At 40.0% G+C, this 19,658-nt stretch overlaps 1 protein-coding gene across 1 annotated transcript in view; it reads left to right on the top strand.

Annotated features, from left to right (window-relative positions):
* THSD7B (thrombospondin type 1 domain containing 7B) overlaps positions 1 to 19,658 on the top strand; it is a gene marked incomplete at both ends in the record, with an annotated part of 263,012 nt that overhangs the window by 125,122 nt on the left and 118,232 nt on the right. The window contains 2 exons of the mRNA XM_084264455.1: positions 2,397 to 2,529; positions 3,514 to 3,617. Of these exons, the coding sequence (XP_084120581.1) occupies positions 2,397 to 2,529; positions 3,514 to 3,617 (237 nt within the window). The remainder of the gene's footprint in view (positions 1 to 2,396; positions 2,530 to 3,513; positions 3,618 to 19,658) is intronic.

Below are 19,658 nucleotides of genomic sequence, written 5' to 3'. Positions count from 1 at the left end.
TTTTATCAGGAAAGTGAGGAACAGTGACTGGAATTAAATCACTGTTGAAAGGGTATTCAGCTGCTTGAAAAAGTCTCTCAGTGGATATCACTGTGAAAAGGCTCTGTCTCCTTTGCAACCTGCCATCAGGTTTTTATATATATTAATAAGATCTTGTGAGCCTTCGCCTCTCCAGGCTGAGAAGTCCCAGCATTTGTGGTCTCTCTTGTGTGTCAGATTCTCCAGTGCCTAAATAGTCTTATTGGCCATTCACTGGACTCACTCTGCTGTGCCCATGTCCTCCTCCTTGTCCTGGTAAGCCCAGAACTGCACATGCTATCCAGCTGTCTCACTAGTGCCAAGCAGAGGCAAAGCATCACCTCCCTCAACCTGCTGGTGCTGCTTTTCCTAATGCAGCCCAGGACGTTGTGGATGGCCCTTCTTTGCTGCAAGGGCACATTGCTGCCTCACGGTCAACTTGTCCATCAGGACTCCCATGGCCTTTTCTGCACAGCTGCTTCCAGTCAGTTGGCTGACAGATGTCTGCTGTTCATGATCAAACGGGGAAAATGAGCTGAGGGGAGTCCTTCCGAAAACTCTTCTTGTGCCAGTTCTATGGGATATTTGTCTGAGCAGCCTGTGTGCTGGAATGGTAACATTAGTGGATGGTGCAGAGCTGAAAGAGGTAGTGAACACAGTTGACAATATATTAAATGATACTGAAATAATTGAGGAGTTTTTCAAAATGTGACTTGAGAAGGAAAAACGGATTGTGCGAAGATAGGGTGGGGACTGAAGACATCACTACTGTCTCTGGAGATGCAGTGGACTACAAAATGAATGAAAGTCAGTGATTTGAAATGCTAAAACTCATATTGGGCTTGTCAAACTCGTGGGTACATTGGATGTTAAACACTAAAGGTGTTGCTGTACTCTGCACTGGTGAGGCTGCAAGTGGGATTCCTTGGGCACAGTGTGGTAGGAAAGAAATGGGAGACAATTGGATAGGACCTGTGAAGAACTGGGTTTGCTTAGTTTAGAGAGGGGAGGGCTTAGAGGGGTTACAAGCCCTTGATATACCATAAAGGTTATCCACCAGATGGTAGGGATAAACTCTTTCTTATTTTTCCTAGTGGACAGAAGATAAAATACATTTAGGCGAATTAGGAGCAATGACCTGAGTGAGATTGTAAGAAGCAGCTCTCTGTGAAGCTTTACAGGTGCTGCTGATTCACACATCTGAAGGACAACTGGGGGAGGCTGTAGAGCTGCCTCAGGTGTAGGGGCTGTTACAGAAGCAGGAGTGGGGGTACCCTGAGGGCACTGACCCTGCCTCAGGGGAGCAGCTGGGGTGAGCAGCCAAGGCCCAAAGTCCCTTCTGGTGATCTCACAGTGACAGCCTGCTTCCAGTGAAGGCTTGTACAATTTGATATTTTTAGAGCCAGCTGTTTTTGCTGCATCTGTACTTTGTGTTCACCGTGTGACTTTGCCTAAGTTTTCCTTCTACTGTAAGGCACTGTAATCTTGCTACTGCAGCTTTGGCCTTATCTTGAGCTGGAAAAATAATACTCCTAAGTGGGCTAATTTGCACACTGCTTTCCTCTCTTGGACAAATGCGATGAAGTCCACTATTAAATGATGTTTGCCTGGTCTGGAATCCTTTATGGAGTACTGCTGAAATCCCTTTTCGGCTTAGTAACATCTGTTTTTGAATACCCAGTGAAGTGCTAATGTCATACTCGGCAGTTAGGCCAGTTCTCGGTTTGTACTTGTCACTTAGGCAGCCAAGGATTGCATTTGTTTTTCGCTGTAGAGATATGTAGATAAATCTCATCCTTGCCTTTCCCGCTGCATTCTGTACTGAAGATTTTGTGAATTGTGTTTCTAGATGTTGATCTTGCATCGACTCAGGTTAAGTAGAGAGTTAGCCTCTGCTGGTTGCAATGGTTTTTCTATCAGGAAGTCATCATCTATAATTTCGAAATCCATAAAGATGGGTTACTGGTAGCAGCCTGAGACCACCAGAATGTGTTTTTAGAAACAAACCCTTCCATTATGACAGTTTGCTTCGTTGGCTTTTATTCTTTTCTCCTGTTGAGGTGTTTAAGTATTTACTCATGCTTATTTTCATGTCTGATTTGATGTTCTGTTAAATAGACATTTTTTTGATGCATCTCTCAGGCTGCTGATTTATCAACCTCCCAGGTGTTGTTCTGCTGAACTAGTGGTAATTTTAAAGCAAGTAATGATATCTTCTGATCGAGCATACTGTTCCTTCCCTTCCTTGGATAGTTCCAGAGTGCTCGGAATTTCAAAACACAAATAAAAGGCAGTGCATGTTTTTAACCAAGCCAGCTAGATCACTAACTTGGGGTGCCAACTGTGTCTAAAAGGCAATTTTTTTCTTTATTTTACAGGCAATGCAACTGCAGTTAAGCAGTCCCGGTATAGGATTATCATTCAGGATGCTGCCAATGGGGGACAGGAGTGCCCGGACACCTTGTATGAGGAAAGAGAATGTGAAGATATTCCCATCTGCCCAGTGTATAGGTAAAAAGTGTTATCTTGGAATCAGTCTCTTGTTAGTGAGTGTCCAGTTCTCTGGAAATGACCCCTGTGTGATTGTCCTGCACGGTTTTCACCAGAAAACAAGATAATACTGGAAAATGCAGAGTTCTAAACAAATAACCTACCTTGCAAAATGTGCAAAAGTGGAGTTCAGATTGGAGATTTCAGTAGATCTGGCATCACCAGAACAAGCCCCAGTAGATACAGCTCCTAGAAATGGTAACCTCAGGGTTCAATGTGTTTAAGGAAGCTGTTGCTGGGAACCGCCTCCCTCAATGTATCTAAAAATCAGTGTAAGCTGTTTTGGGACCACAAGCACTCAACTGGCTTAATCATAATTGTATGCTTCTTGCAGAAACTCCTCTCTTTCCCCTGATGCTCTCACTCCAGTGAATAACATGCCCTTAAAAAAATTCTGATTAGACAAATAGTACAATAGGGCAATTACTCACTACTCTTCATTAAAATTCTGTGACCCATCTGTTATACAATATTAGTAAATAGAAAAGCATTAGATCTTTGCATATAAATCTCCATCCCACCCATACTGAATGTAATGTCAAAGCAGGAGTTGCACTCCTTGGCTCTGCCCAGCTCTGTGTCATGCTGCTTTCTTGTGTCCATGACTGGCACACCATCCCAGCACAGAAAGCAGATTGGGAACAGCTTCAGTTGTATGAGAACAGGCTAGCAGGACGATAGCCTGATTTCAGAGCCTGCTGAAGAAGTTTTCTGTTTGGATTTTTTTTGGTAACTTTGAACCATGCCCTGCAAAAATAAGGGAGGGAGACATTGGAGGATGATATGGTGAACCTTGCATCTGAATTTCAGTTTACAATCATCATTTCACTATTTTTCCTTAAGTCTCTGCTGTATATCAGCCTTCATAACTGGAGTTTTTTTCCCTGGACAGGTCAACTGTTTTCCAGCTTTAACCACTTAATTGTTCACCTTTTCCTCTTACAGGTGGAAGACCCACCGCTGGAGTCACTGCGTGCTGGTGCCAGATTCGGTGAGGCAGGGGGCACTGGGACATAGTGAGGCATGTGGACACGGTTTGCAGTCAAGGGGTAAGCTTTCTCCAAACAGCCTCCAAATATTAAAGGTGTTGGAGTGTGGCATTTAAGTATGTTCTTTACTTTTTTACACAGGCTAATTTGGAAACTGAGGAACTGAAGCACTTAAAGTATTTTGGGCAGTAAACCCATTGTTTTGCTGCTGTGCTGGGCCTTTAAAGTACTAATAGCATGATAGTGTTCTTGGTGTATTGGAGGGGATTTGTGCTTGGTATTCAAGTGTCTTTACAGTAACCTGCTCTTCTGCCTAAAGATGAAGCATGTGGGCTTTGAAAAAACTATCTGTCTATGGGTGTCTGTGAAGTAATCTGTTCTTGGTGCTAAAAATGAAAAGGATAATTTCCTCAGGATTTTAAATATTACTAATAATTTGCCTGAGGCCTGATTTCCACGAAGACAATTGGAGAAGTTCAGCGTGGGGAAAAGCTTTGAGGTCCTGCCCTTGGTTTGATTAAGTGCTTGGAAAATACAGCGATCGCATTGTCTGCACAAAAGTGCTGAGAAGAAATTCACTGCTCAGAGTCTGTAGTGGCTCCTGACGATGGCTGGAGATTTGGCTGTTATCAGTCTCCTGGGAAATCTAATGAAACCTTTAACAAAAGGTTATTTTTATTGAAAAAAAGAAAATGACTATACAGGTATGCTAACTGAAGAAACTTGACATAATAATTTACTCCTTCACAAGTGTAGAAACTATTCTTTAAAGATGAAGTGAATTTCTTATATAATCTGGAAACAAAGGAAAAGAAAGAAAAGCCCTGACAGTATGTGGGCTGTATCTGAAAGAAGAAATGTGTTTTAAACTAAAGCTCAAAGGGGTAAATATCTTTAACTAGGTTTTGACCACAAGCCTTTCCACAAGCTTTTCAAAGAGAGCTCGGTAAATTGAGATGACCTAAAATGTATTCCTCAATCTCTGTGTGAAGGAATGGTAATCTTTATGCTCCAGTTGGTGCATGAACTTTGTATTAATCTTACTCTGACAGAATTTGCAGTATAATAGAATAGGATGATGCTTATTTTTACTCTGTGGAGAGTCCTCCGACAATTACATAGGCTGTGTGCTGTTCTGGAGTAATCATGGAAGAGGAATCTTGTAGCCTGGTGGGTTTAAGCAAAATTTGTTTCAGTGTCATGTTCACTTTTTGTAATTAACTGTGGGGTTTTGTATAAGCTTTGTTTTTCACAATTACATGCAGTGAAAGAACCAATCTGCTAGGTATTATTGAGAATGAGTGGAGTTTTAGGGAAATCGTTTCTCAGATGAAACGCATGGAAGATGATTTTTCAAGGTATTTCCTACGGACAATGGGAGTGATCTCCAAGGAGAAGTCAGCTGAAACCAAGCTGATAATTCTGACCATGTTGTTCAAGGCAAAACAAGCTGCTGGATTTTCAATGATTCTGTATCTTATCTGTAGAAATGTTTAGTAAGGGAAACTTTTACTAAAGCTGCTCTTAATACCTCAGTTTGCTGATACTTGAACTCTTCAAGAGCAGCTAGCATGTGTGAAGAAGTGCTCTGTCACCATATTGTCCAGGAATAGCCATTAGGGGAAGGGTAGCATTTGTTTACAGGCCTTGCCAGGGTCTCCTCACCTTGCAGATCTTGATGCTGGAGGACTTCTGATCCTCTCATTCTTTGCTGTGAAGGGTGTCTGTGTAGATATTTTTGAAATAACAAGTGAGGTGAGACTGGGGATTTGGGTTCGTTGGGCCTGGAGAAGTGTCCCGTGGGAGTGGGGCTCACAGAAGAGGTGGTGCCAGACTCTTTCAAGAGGTGCACAATGAAATAAGAGAAGTTAGCAGGCATAGACTGTAGTGAGGGGCATTCTCTGATTAACCAGAAAGACTGTAGATTCCTTAGAGATACTGGAAACTCAGCTTAAGAAGGTCTTGAGCAGCCTTTTCTAACTTTGAGGTCAGTCCTGCTTAGAGCAGGCATCAGGTCTTCAGAGGTTCCTTCTGTCCTACATTATATTGTATGATGCTGTAACTCTGTGGGTTTATCGAGGGGAATCTGTGCTATCAGTGGAAGAATGCCAGGTGTTACACATAGATGCTCTCCTGCAAAATTCAAGCATCCTACAAATGAGTTTACATTTGAGGTTTCACCACAGCTCCATGCAGTAATTGGCTTGCATAATGTGTCAGCGTCTTTAGCCAGTAAGTGCTTATTCTCCAAAGAGTATTTATATACATTTACCCAGTTTCTTTTTTACCATGTAACAGCAATTACCCTTTTACCACTGAAGATAATCAGTCTTGCTGTTCTTTAGAGCATCCATGTTTAGAATTTCTTTTTTCTTTCACTGCCCATATCCTGACTGTCGTGTAAATAAGAGGATTTTGGGTTTCAGTGACTGTCATAGCTACCCAATTATACAAGTGCATTGAATTAATATGAATTACCTCTAAAGAAAGAAATTGTATGTTTCTGTGTACCTATTTAGAATGTGCTGAGGGAAAATTAAGTCTGAAATGACTTTCAAGCTAAATTCTTTCTCTAGGGTAGATTCTGAGACAGATATTTACAGATCTTGTTCCATGAGTATTTTCACTGAAGTTGCACGTAAACTTGCCATGTTACATGTAGAAGACAGCAGAATTTGCCTGTGAATAATAAGCAGAATACCCAGAGATGACAGCCGTCTGAAGCTGCAGTTTTCATGCCTTTGTCTTGGAATGATATTACACTAATTACAACAGCCTTTCATTTTGTATATCAGCTTCAGTGGACTAACTTACTCAGAAAACAATCATGCAGGTAAGAGAAAAGTAGCGTTTAGAACTAAGAAATGCTGCTGCTATTTAAACTTCATCAAGGCATGATTTGCAAAAAACCCCTAAGGTAGGGCACTCAAGTAAAACAGGGTGGGGATGTTACTGTTGCTTGACAGTGACATACACAACATTTCTAACAGTAAATGAAGAGCTTTACAAGCTTTTCTATTGCTATATAGCTGTCATTTTCCTCGACAAGTGACTAATTTACTAGAAGGTGTCAAGACTGTGAGAAAATTGCTTCTGCTTTGGATGCCCTTCAGTGACTTTACTGTTCTCTGATGTTTGTGATGGAGGATCCTTCAGAAATGACCTCTTCCTTCTGTGCTGACATGAGCAACCACCTTAGACATTTACATTTTGGGGGGAAAAATGTGTTGCTCATTACAAGGGATTGTTAAGGTTTAATTAGTGGATGGAAAGCCTATTTTAAGAAAGTGTCTTTGAAGGCTGCTTCAAAAGCCATTGATAAAGTAAATAGACACGTATTAAAGACCAGACTGATGTAATGAGACTCTGCTTTAAAAACTAGTATTGGAAATACACTGACAACATGGCTATGAAGAAAGTAGTTACTTTCCAAAAGCAAGGAGAAGCTGCAGCAATGGAACATGTCATGTCTTATTTCTTTTGCTCCTGCCACTTCTTAACTGTGACTTATTTGGGGGATTTGACCGTATCTTCCCCCATTAAGGAGACAGCAAGTCCATCACGGAGCTGTAGCTCCCCATTGCAAAAATATAGACATGCTGTGATACAGAGCAGCAAATATTCTTAGAGAATAATTTATTGATTGATGTACAGGAAAACAACAACAAACCCACCAATGTGGTAATGAGAAGCTGCTCCTTTGCTTTGGAGAAGCACGGTCTCGCTGGCTCACCCGAGGGCACGGGGTGGATCAATACTGGATAGCCCCGTGGGGCATCTCAGAAGAGTATTTCTTTTGGTGTTCTCTACTGTCAGACCACATATGATGTATTTCTTTCCTTTTTAACTGGGTTGTAAATTCACACCACGTGGACTTTGCTAAGATGGTTTGTGTTAAATATAATCCGTTTCAGTTGAAAAGTTGATATATGAATTGACAGTGAAAAAGTAGAATGCAGGCAGCACTGGGCTCGAGCAATTTAAGATTCCTGTCTCCTTCATTGCAGGTTTCTGGCTCTTGCTCTGGAGCTTCCTGATAGCTGTAATAGGGATACTGCAGACAAGACTGGTTTTGGACTGAGATGCAGACTAAAAAATTTATCATTACAAGAACAAAAACTTTAACAATCTGCTAAGTCTTATGAGTGTGTCTAAATGCAGCAATAATATCAGTAAAATTATATATAAAATATAGGCAGAACTGCAATTGCAAACATCGTTTGTAATAAATTAGTGACTGTTAACAAGTGTTCCATGCTTAGAAAGGTGAAAGGATGAATTTTGGTACTGCCTGTTAATGTTGCATCTACTAAAACCTTTCAGACAGGCATCCTTTAGCTGTATTGTCTAGTATATTATCAATCCGTACCACAATAATGGCCATACACATTACTGTTGTTTCTGCTGCAATTATATTATGGCAACCTATTTATAATGACACATGCCATCAAAAAAGCATCAGCGTTACCATGTTTTTTGCTCATAAAATAGTCACCCAACAGTTTTTATTCCCTGTGCTGTAGGTAGTTAATATAACTGCTGATTAGCTAAATTAACAGACGCATTCATTGTCATTTGAGCTGCAGACTGCTTTTGCACAGAATTGCTGATTTCAGGAGGTGTAAGAGGTATAAGAACCCTGTTACAATTTACGGGCTAGGGGCAATGTGATAGCCTAAAGTTTACAATGAACATGTTTGTGACAGTAAATGTGGTGGAGACACGGACTGCTTCAGTTAGAAGGTGGTGTTTTATGAGCAGTGCTTTGTGGTACAGTCCTGTATATAAACCTGTCCAACTGATAGCAGCTTACCTGTCATCAGTAGCTCCCTCCAATATTAACTTGACCCAGTAGGACACTGGCGCTGTGAGCTTTATTCTCAGTGATGCTGGGGTTTCATTAGGTTTTGTCAGTGGGGTTTTTTTTTCTGATGATACCAAGCTAGAGTTAACGAATGGTTACAGGGACACAAATGGGAGCATAGTGAGACGAACTTGAGAGGTCCCAGTCAGTGTCTGGAAGACACCTGTCTGGCAGCTGGTGACATTGGTAGCAAATAGTTGAGGGAAAAATAATCACCAGGGTAAGGACAGGAGCTGAGTCTTGTTTGTCATCTGTTTGAAAGGAAAGTTTGTGAAGCAAAATCTGTCTGGGATGGGGATTGAAGGTTGGAGGCACCTTTCCAGGATAGTGTGCCTTGGTCTGTTGCCAGCCATATCTGCCCAGGGCTTCACTGACACTTTACCGATGGAGCTGTTCTGCATCACACTGCAAATTCATAGAGTTTGTGTTATCTGCATTGTTATTTACTTGTCACTGATAATACAATTTTTAGCTTATAAACGCATGAAGAGTAATAAGGTGATAAGGAACAACCAAACCAGAAGTGATTTGCTATTATTTATTGTCGATAACCTGATTTCTTTCCCTGACGAGGCAGTGGGCTGGAGGTTAGGTAAGTGGAAAGCGACACAGATAATATTCTCTTGACTTTAGGAGGGCATTGAGTCCCGTCCAATGCGACAGCCTCCAACTGCAAATAGAAGGTGTGACCTAGAGAAATGCAGGATGAGTTGGATGTGCAACTTGATGGAAAAAAACCACAGTCAAAGCTCCGTTATCAGTTGTTTGCTGTCAACCAGGATGGCCATTTCAGATGGCTTCCTGTGGGGCGCACGTATTCTTGGCTGCCTTCGGTATTTTCACTAACAGTGTGCATCATGAAACAGGGAGTACATCTGGAAGACATCTGGGTATTTGCAAATTGTGACTACTCCAAACTGCAGGCCAAAAATATACAAGTTAGATACATTTGAACATGCTCTGAAGCCAGAAAAGTGAAATTTTCATTAAAGAAAAAAAATGTACAGCGCTCAACACCATGTAGAAAGATGGGCAGTGGTACTGCAGAGATAAGTCTGGATTTAGTAGCTATGGACTATGCATGTGTAGCATTATACTGTTCTAGAAAATGTACATTGTAAAATCAGGTATTCTCACATTTTCCTTTTGATCTCCAGGTTCTTACAATTTATTCTTCTGATTTGTAAAATATAATATTTTTTACAGGTAATCCCCCCTTTACTTGTTCTATAGCACTTTCTGCCACTGTAAATAATGACAAACAATTAAGATCAAATGAAAACTTCCAACTTCTTTTCCTGAGTAAATCCAATTCCTGCTTTTCCAACGGATTCAGAATAGATTAGGATTCTTTCTGCAGAATACCCAAACTTCATTAAGAGAAGAAAATAAGGTATTTAGGAATCTCAGCTGTGGTGAGTATCAGTGAGCAGATTAAAATCTTTTGACCTTAATGAAAGTTTACCCTTGATTTTATGCTTAAAACTTACCTTTGTGAACTCTGTATATCCGTGTAAAGAACTTTGTCATTTGAGAGGTTTGTCACTGTAATATGGATTTTTTTACAGGAGTGTGGGTTGTTTGTATCTGATTTCTTTCAGTTTACCTATAGGCAATTTAAATTATTTCCCAAAGCCTGGGTTTAATTGTGGGTTTGATAGTGGGTTGGTGTCAGGCAAAAATGTGTGACAGTATTTCACAAAGGGAAAAATTAGGGACGAGAAGACAAAAATACAATACTAATGTCATATATGCATTCCTAGCCTTTCCTGCACCAGTGGGATGTGGAAGGTATCCTCTCCCAGACACATTTTCTGTGGGATTTATTTCAGTTTTGGAACATTAGAATTGACCAGGAGCAGGAGAAGAGGGGAAGGGACAGGGGAGGCCATGTGAGTTGTGAGGGATCAATCTCTCTGAGCGTTTTATGGCTGCCTTTGAGATTTTTGCAGTTTAATTTATGAGAAATAAAATCACCTGCTTGTATAGAAATCATCCTGGGCCAATTTCTTAAAACCTGGCAGGGTAGCAGAATTGTCTATAACTGTATGTGTGACTGTAGTGGGATCTGCAGCCGGGTGCTGGCTTGGGGAATGGAAATTCGTCCTCGTATTGTATTACATCCCACTGATCTCCAGATAATGTGTTCCTGTAGACCAATTTTTCTTTCCTTGGGCCCTAGTTGATAGGACAAGGGGAAGAAAGATTGATACTGATTTTTCCAGTGACAGGTTGTTCGGGAAAGAGTGATGGTGGACAACCCTCCTTTTTTCATGGGAGATGTCAGCAGCCATCACAAGACACTTAAAACAGTGCTACTATATTTCAGTCTGGGTCTGGCCTGGCTTCCACCTCAGGTATAGCTGCTGTAAGAGTATTTCATAGGTGGTAGGAGAATTGGCATGACATTACTTTATAGATGTTAACTAATAGCAAGAGAGACTCCAACTCATTTCTGTCACCATAGCCTTATGCCAACAACATAAAAATTGAAGAGACTCTTAGAGAATTTGTCCTGACAGCAATCTACAGTGCAACATTTTATCCAAAGGCAACTCAGTAATCTGTAGACTTCCTGCAAAATAAAGATGATAAAGACTGCATGAGATAAATTACATATATCTGATTTCCTTCAAAAGCTGGGACAGTATATTCCCCTCTGCAGAAGGAAATAAGCTGGTTTTCTAGCTTAACTATATAGTGTTCCCATCTGATAAAATATCAGCATGTTAGTACCAACAGAGCATTTGTTTTCTGCTGGGCAGGAGGAGGAAGTCTTGATCAAGCCTTTTGAAGCCAGAAGGCATAAACACTGAAACCGTATACTACAAGCATGTACCAATACAGGGATTGTTAAAAGATCAAAATAATGAGAAGTAAAGCAGAGGAACATCAAAGCTTTCCAGGCTGTGTATTTCTGCCTTGATTAGAAGGAAGGAAGGGGGGAAAGAAGGTTTTAGATCAATAGTAAATGGCCCGATCACCTCAAAGTCAAAGGCAGCACCATCCAAATGTGTACAATTTACAGGAGTTGCTAGAGCTTCTCAATCATAAAAGTCCCAAATGATCTGACAGCACTCATACCATATTTAACAGGTACACAGAGAGAGTTGAGATCATCTTATCTGAAGGAAACTCCTTTTTAAATGTAAGCGTAGATAGATTTTCATTTTGTCTTTCATCCCTCTGATTAAGTTCAGTTCTCTTTGGTCCTCCTAAGATTTCTTTCATCTAGTGTGTAGTCTGTATGATCTAAGCAACTATCATTGGTGAAAGTCGTTTTTGGGGTCCTTTTTTTAAATGATGGATTGTCATTAAACAGAGCATAGTAGATGAAAGAGGTCCAAGGAGAACCAAACTGTGCTGAGACTTACTCGGGAGGATGAAAGACGTAATGAGAGACATAATGAAGAGCAATCTCTCCCTCAAACTGGAGACAGGCCCTTCCAATTATGACTTGTTTTTAGCACCAGCTTCCAGCAATTTAAAATCCGAGTTATGAACAGCTGATTCGAACTTTTCATAGAAATCTGAGGAATTTTTATTTTATGAGCAGTTGGCCTGGGTGGTCATGCTTCACGGTTTGTGGAGAGGATGTTATGAACTGCAACAGAAATCTTTTCTGTGGCTGTGAATGGGCTCTATGTAGACCTGATCACACAGCCTCATGTTCTGCCTGTCAAGCAATACAGGAGCCGTTTCATCCTAGAACTATGGTTTATTAACTTAGAACCTGAAACGTGAGGGTTTATGATCCTTAATATTTTATATGATCTCATGTAACTGTCACTATAACTGGATATAAAAATACTAGATTTTTCTCATGTTTTTTTCCTAACCTTTCAGCCTCTGCCTGTGTCTGACAGTTCCATGGGCTAACCCTGCAGTGAGTCAACTGGTTTAGTTTCAATTTACTTGAAACATCCTTTGCTCTGAAGTTATTTGAGTCCCGTTTGGTCTCCTTTTTTGGTTTACTATGTGACACTTTCATGTCCCTCTTGTTCACCTCTCCGTGTTGCAGGCAAGTCCCATCCAGTACTGATTTAGATCTAATTGTGCTTTTGTAAAATTTTAATTTCCTCATTGTCAGGATTCTGCTGTTTACAAATCCAAAGTTAACTCACACCAAAACTGCTGTGGTTCATAGGAAAACTGTTAAAAAATTGAGCTGAGCAGAGTAAGATCCAGATTCTCCAGAAAAAGGCCGTAAGGAGAACTTTTCTTCATATAGACACTTAAAATGCGAAGCCTTGGGGCATAATAAAAAATAAGAAAGTTCTTTAAAAAACTTCAATACTATTAGTTGTCAGGGAAAATATTAGAGATGTTATTCTCCAAGGCTTTACCAGAATAACCTTCTTCATGTCTGTAATGATCTCAGTCAAGTTGAATGCCAAATTATGGGAAATGCCAGAGACCTTATGTGGAGGGATAATGATCAGCCATTATGGTAGTACCCAAGAAAATTAGTTTGATATTTATTTTCCTTAGCTGAAGAAATGGTTGGTTCTGGGTTGAAATGTTGATCCTTAAGTCAATTATTAAGCTTAAGTCAGTCCATTGGAGCACTGTGCCCCCCAAAAACTAACCAAAACCAACTGTTGGTGAAAGGAAAAGGGAGATGTCGAAAGGAATGCTGGGTTTGATTTGTAGCTGATACTGTTCATTGTCAGGCTCCCTGGGGAGTTTCCTTCAGGAGCTTGCTAAAGTTGTAGTTTGCATTTTTCCTTATTCTGCAGTAATTAGAAAGCGCTTCTTATTGGAAATTAATGAGTCAGGTTTCTTTGAATAATTAAGCACTAATACTCAGCATGAATATTAGCATCCTGAATGGCAGAGCTCATCAGTGTGGCTTCCTATAAATCTTCAGGCACAAGGTTTAAGTGTGACGTGCCACAGAGGTGGCAAAGGAATCCTGGTGTCATGTTCGTTGAATCTGAATTTGTATGTTTGTTAGTCCAATAGCTTTATGTCTGCAACAGAGGCTTGAGAAGGGGAGTTTTCAATTTCAGAACAGATGAATAACCTTGGCTTAAACTATCTTTCAAAATCCCCAGCATCTTTCTTTCAAGCGGGTCAGCTAAAGTGACAGCAGAGTAACTGGAAGTGACGGGGATGCTTATGAAGTGCTTGCACTTGCGAGAATGCATCAGGTAACTGTGAAATGGTCAATATTGCATTTGCTGTACGTGTCCAGTGGAGCTCTTTTCTCTTGGCACCGTTTCCAAGCGTATTCAGAAATATTAACAATACCTAGCAGGTTGTTTTCACGCTTTCTAAACCGGTCTGATGATTGCAACACTAATACTTCCGAGTATTTTCCCTGTTGGAAACACCCTGTCTCGCCTTTTGTTAACAGTATTGTCATTGATTTGCTTCTCAAAAGACTCAGGAGAAGATTCCGTCTTCTTTATATTATAATAAATCAAGAGAAACTTCATCCAAAAAATTGGAATTCCACTGGAATAAAATTACTACACAAGAAACAGCCATCTCTGTACTTTGATGGCAATAGATAGTAATGAAAAAACTGTCACCTCCTAACAAAGATTTTTCTAAAGTCAATTTTTTTCCTGGCAGCCGCTGGTTTTGCCTAGTGCCTGCATCATTTATTAAAGGATTGCTGATATTGGCTTTGTGAAATAAGGAAAGTTTAGAATAATATATTCTGATATTTGACAGAGTTTTCCCGAAGTGGGGTATTTTGTAATGTCAAATTTGGATCTTGGATGTGAAGCCTTGTAGCAAATGTGACTTTTTACCGCTTTTCTGGTCAATTCCAATGTCAGTACTATTGTTCCTCCTTGACAGTTCACTGAAGTTTCAGACCTACAATCATATATTTGTTTGCTTTGATATGTGCCCTAAGGTGATTGAAATTTCTTTGACTTATCTCTTTTCTACTGTCCCTTGGATATTTTCTGTATCTTTGTTTTTACCCCAGTCTTTGTCTTCGCAAAGGAAACGCCTGAACCAGAGGTACACAATAAGAGGGAATCTAACCAACCTATTAAAATGTAATAGGCTTGTCGAAGGCCATCTACTTCAGCATTTGTTTAATTCGGGGTGAAGTAGATCAGCACATCCTTGGGGGATGTATGACGTGAGGGGGCAGCACTCCAACTGCTGCTGTGTGATAGGAATACATCACCTTCCTCAGCCTCTGCCCTTGCTGACCATGAGCCTTCGCTGCTGGCTTATTTTATTCCTTATGCTCTGGGAGGGCATCTTAATAATAGGTACTTATTAAGCATATTTGAGAAAATCAAGGGGAAATAGGTCTGCAGAACTGAACAGCAACTTGCAGATCTGAACTCGTTGAGAATTCTGAGGAATTAAGCTCTTCTGTTACATTTTAACCCCTGGGAACGTGCGATGCTGGCCATGACAGACATCTTTTGGTCCACACTGGGGAATTCATGGGGAAAGAGAGACGTACGGTGTCTTTGAGAAGCTGCTTTGGCCACCAGATGCTCTTTCAGTAATGCTTTGCAAGGATCAGTGAGCGGAGCACATGAGAATCACTGCCTGCAAGATGGATGGGTTCTGTGCAGGCTGTGTCACTGGTGAAGTCATATGCAAGCAAACCTCCAAACAAACAGGGAATACATTTGTGCTTTAAAATAAATAGGTATCTTCAGTTCCTAGTTTCATAGAGTATAAATTTTCCTGTAATCTAAGCACATCTGCTCATAATAATTAACTTGTGGTGTATGAAAGGAAAAGCTACATCAGCTCTACGGGACGATGAGATGGATTGCTTTCTATCTGCTCATCATAATGATTAATTGTAGCATTTATAGGAAGATGGCTGCTTTTTATTCATTTTTGTTTTCAGATCATGTATCTTGCCTTTTTTTGAAGCTTATTTAAATGTAAATACTCTGCAAATCTGGTATGAAAGCATAAACTTCCCAATTTTAAGTGCTTTGATGAGAAACAGGGCAAAATATGTCTCTACTTTAATTGTCTTATCTAAAGACTTTGAAAGATGCCTGTCTTTCCTAGTGAGATGAATTTCACAGGTAAATGTAAATATTGAAGGTAACCATGAAAGACATCTAGAAGGATTATGGAATTTCATTGACCCTGAGAGCTGCTGTTTCCAAGGGGCATACGTAATGATAATGAAACATATTAGGAATTTGCAGTTGGTCCTGTGATTTTGCAAGTATTAAATATTTACTATGAGTGAAATAATAATCTGATGTGTTTCCTGAAGTTAAGTATATTTAATTCCTGGGCTTTAGTTCGGTAAAATTTAGAGTAGGTGCTTTGTGGAATGTAAGCTTTCAGCTTTGCAGTGGAGGAAGTGATGGATATCCGAGTACAGCTATCAATTAGCACTAACCTGTCAAGTAACTTGATAGGGAAGCCCAAGGATCCTGTTGTATTTTCTCCCAGTGCTGTCACCATCTTCTCCCGTTACCTGAAAACAAGTTAATGTGTGTTGTATAGAATGGGATCAACCATAGGTTTTTATTGGTGTTGCACAGTGAGAATGGTGGAAGCAAAAGAAATGATGTGTGGAGTTTATTGAAGTCTGAAACTCAGGTAAAGTTGCAGGAGCTGCATACAGAATTCAGTCAACTATTTAAAAATATCTTTCTGGGTTGCTGAAATCATATTGATTATATGATAAACAAAATACTTTCTTGAAATCTCACGCTGACTGGCATAAACTCCCTGATTGAATTATACTGCAAACAGAAAGCCGTGAGGATGTCTTTACCAGTTACAGTTATATCTTTTTTTAAGGGTTTCTTATTAAAAATTCCATCCCAGGATCTTCTCAGAAGATAAACTAGACTCCAAGAAGAAGTTAATGCAAAAATAAGCTATTGCAGTGGCATCAGTGAGCAGATACAATAAGCAAACAAGCAATTTGCAGATAGAGAGTCAACATCCCATGAAATGTTTATAAAGGTAATATTTAAGATCTCATAAAATCAAATTGTATTCAGATACAATAACAAAAGTCAGTAATAAAACAATGGTGAATCAGGTCCAGAGAGAACCATAAAGCAAAAGGCTCTATTCTGTTTCAGAGGTATTCCTTAGCACTAGACATGCTGTATGTTTTTATGGCAACTCCACCCGATCTCTGCTTACCCAGTTACTCATGGGTAGAGTGCACACATACAAATCAGACTGCTAAAGGCATGTGCTTTTTGATGCAATATAATTTAATTATTAAGAAAGTCATTTGGATGCCATTTAGGATTCATGGTCTGAGCGGTTTTAGGATTTTTGTTCTCAAGGTAACAAGCTGCTCTAAAATGAGCCTACTGTTCTCATTCTTTCCTGGAGTCCATCAATCTATTACCGAAAGAAAGTTGATGCATTCAACTTTTTTCCCTGTTTTGTTGTGTTATCTGTGGTAGTTGCTGTTATATGCTGGATGATTATTTGTTCCAATATTTTTGTGCAAATCAAAAGTAAGCTGATGGGCTTGTATTTCCATATCCCTCATGTTACAAAATAAAAATAGAGCTGTTGTAAGGACAGGGAGAGTGCTGATAAGTTGTGCTTCATCCGCAAGGTCTCAAAGATGCTCATTTCTGGCACATCAAGATCGGGTTTTATAAGTTTGCTAGAGCCAGGATTCATTAGGACAGACAATTTCAGAATACCTGGCTTATCCTTGACAGCTCTTTCCCCAAAAGAGGACCAGGAGGCCTGAGATCTTGCCTTTTTTAACTGCTAATTGTAACACTCCGGGGATTGCAGCTGATCCGCTTGGCAAAGGGTGGCACAAACTTGGTGATGGGTTTTTGGGGAGGTGGGGTAGAAGAGTGGAGAGTGTTGGCTTTGTACCACATTTGCAGAAGGATCATTTGTTACTTTTAATGCCCATTGCTATTTCTGACTTTTGCGTGCTTGTCCTGCAATCTTCTGCTAGTCCTCAGGAACCTCACCCCGTTTCCACCTTTTTTTTTGGTTTGTCTGGGTTTTTTTGTTTTTGTTCTGTTTGTTCAAGAGCAGTGACTAGTTTTTGACTCAGCTAAGTTGATGTGTGTCTCATACACTAGTTTATCCCTACCATGGCTGTGCTCATTCCCTAATAGAACTTTCACTTTGTGTTTGACTTTTTTCTGAACTGCGACTTCTTTCAATTTCTTTTCTGTACCAGCTCAGCCTTCCAGGGCACCTTCCTTAGCTTTAATCCAAGTACATATCTATGAATGTATTAGCCTATGTGTCCCTCACATCTCAGCTATTTTATCTGTGTTATTTTATGGTCATTCTCTTTCAGCCTGCCCTCCACCCTGATGTTGGCCATTGGTTCCTTCTCATGGCTTATGGTCTAGCTGAATAGTTTACTCTGTCCCCACCCCAAGAGACCAAATTTTACAAATTCAACAAAATGAATCCTGAGCCATTTTGTGTTCCTATAGCACCAGATGGACTGGTGTGAATGGTGTTCTCCTACATGTTCACAAGCTCACTTCATTTGAGATCCTTTCCCAATGTGACACACATGTTCCTTTCCTGTTTATCCATCAGCTAGGCATTCAGTAGGTGAGTCGTTGTCTATAGACTAGCCCAGAGAGTGAAAAAGTCCTTAATTTGTAGATAAAATAAACCATCTCACCATCATTTACATGTCCTTCCAGAAGAGCTCTACCCATTTACGTTTACTGTTCCCATCACATAAACTTACCTGTTAAATGTTGGCCACAGTGGGGTTTCACTCAAAAAATGTGTTAATATGAGAACTGTGTAAAAAATTTCAGCCTCTTTTTTAAGGCTTTGTTGAGTAAATATAGCTTTATCATTAAACCTCATTATGTAATGTAATGATGATGGAGCAGCCATCACGGCTCGGAGGAGAGATGTCAGTGAGTCATTTGGTACCACCTCTGGCAGTGCTGGGGCAAGGTACATCAGGCAGCCTTCTTTGGGGGGAGAAAAATCAGATCCCATTTCTTTATTTCCTTATGTAAGTTACTCTGAAAATAATGTTTTAATATTGATAGTGGGTGACTTGTTTGCTGCCCTAGAAAGGCGGTCTGCAAGAAAACTGGAGAGGGGCTTTGTCAGGGAGGGTAAGTGATGGGACAGGGGGAATGGCTTTGAACTAAAGGAGGGGAGATTTAGATTAGATAGAAGGAAGAAATCCTTCTCTGTGAGGGTGGGGAAGCCCTGGAACAGGTTGCCCACAGGAGTTGTGGCTGCCCCTGGAACCCTGGCAGTGTTCAAGGCCAGGTTGAATGGGCCTTTGGGCACCCTGGGCTACTGGAGGGTGTCCTTGCCCATGGTATAGGGATAGGCTTTGAGGTCCCTTCCAGCCCAAACCAGGCTATGATTCTATTTATTAAATGTTTTTTTTTGTAAGTGTAGCAGGCTTTGGTTGATAAAGGATAATTTGATTTAGAGAGGTTATTACATATAACAGTTTTTTTGGGGGACTTAATTTTAAACATATGATAGAAAGGTAGATAAGCATTTGAAACATGAAAGAGTTAAACATTCCTCACTTCACAATGTTTGCTCATTCTTTTGCTGGGGTGAACTGTCAGTCGTATCTTTTAACTGAAATGTAACCTGTGTCCCTGCCTCCAGAGTACACTTATTTTTCTAGAACAGTTTTATACAGCATTGTGAAATGTGTTTCTGTTGTCTTGGACAGTACAGAATACAAGCATCTCTGCAAAGCAGCATAGGAATCTCAGATATATATATTATTTTTTGCTTATTTACTGTGCTGGAAAACCTTGTAGTCTGATCAACACTTCTCATTTATTGGTAGCAGATTCATCAGTATTGGCAGCTCATCTCTCTTCTTTAGAAAAATCTTGCTGTGCTTTTTAAGTTACATAGAGAGAAAAGTATTTTCTGTGTGTATAATGTGGGTACATATTCTCATCACACCCAGGAGTTAATCTTGTGGTTTGGGCTGGATTTTTTTCAGCTTCACTGTGTTTTTACAGTTGTATGAGTACTTAGGACAGTGGGTTAATAGTTAAAATAGTAGTTTTGTGCGTTCCCTTATTACTTGCAACAACTAGAGACAACTCATTTTTTAATCTTGGTGTAACCAGTAACTTTATCAATAGTATTTTCTTTACCTTTTTCTTTACCTTTTGGCAGATTCCACTTTTGAATGCACTTAGTTATACATCTTCAATATGTGTTATTTAATTTAGGAGTGTTCTGTTACTGTTGATCCCCACATGGAAGGCTGTGGGGATGTCTTTGGTTCACACCCCTAATGCTTTATGAGATAAACAAAT

This window comes from Gallinula chloropus (genome assembly GCF_964237585.1).
Source record: "Gallinula chloropus genome assembly, chromosome: 5".
Classification (NCBI taxonomy): Eukaryota; Metazoa; Chordata; class Aves; order Gruiformes; family Rallidae; genus Gallinula; species Gallinula chloropus.
This window is presented reverse-complemented; position numbering and strand designations above follow the sequence as displayed.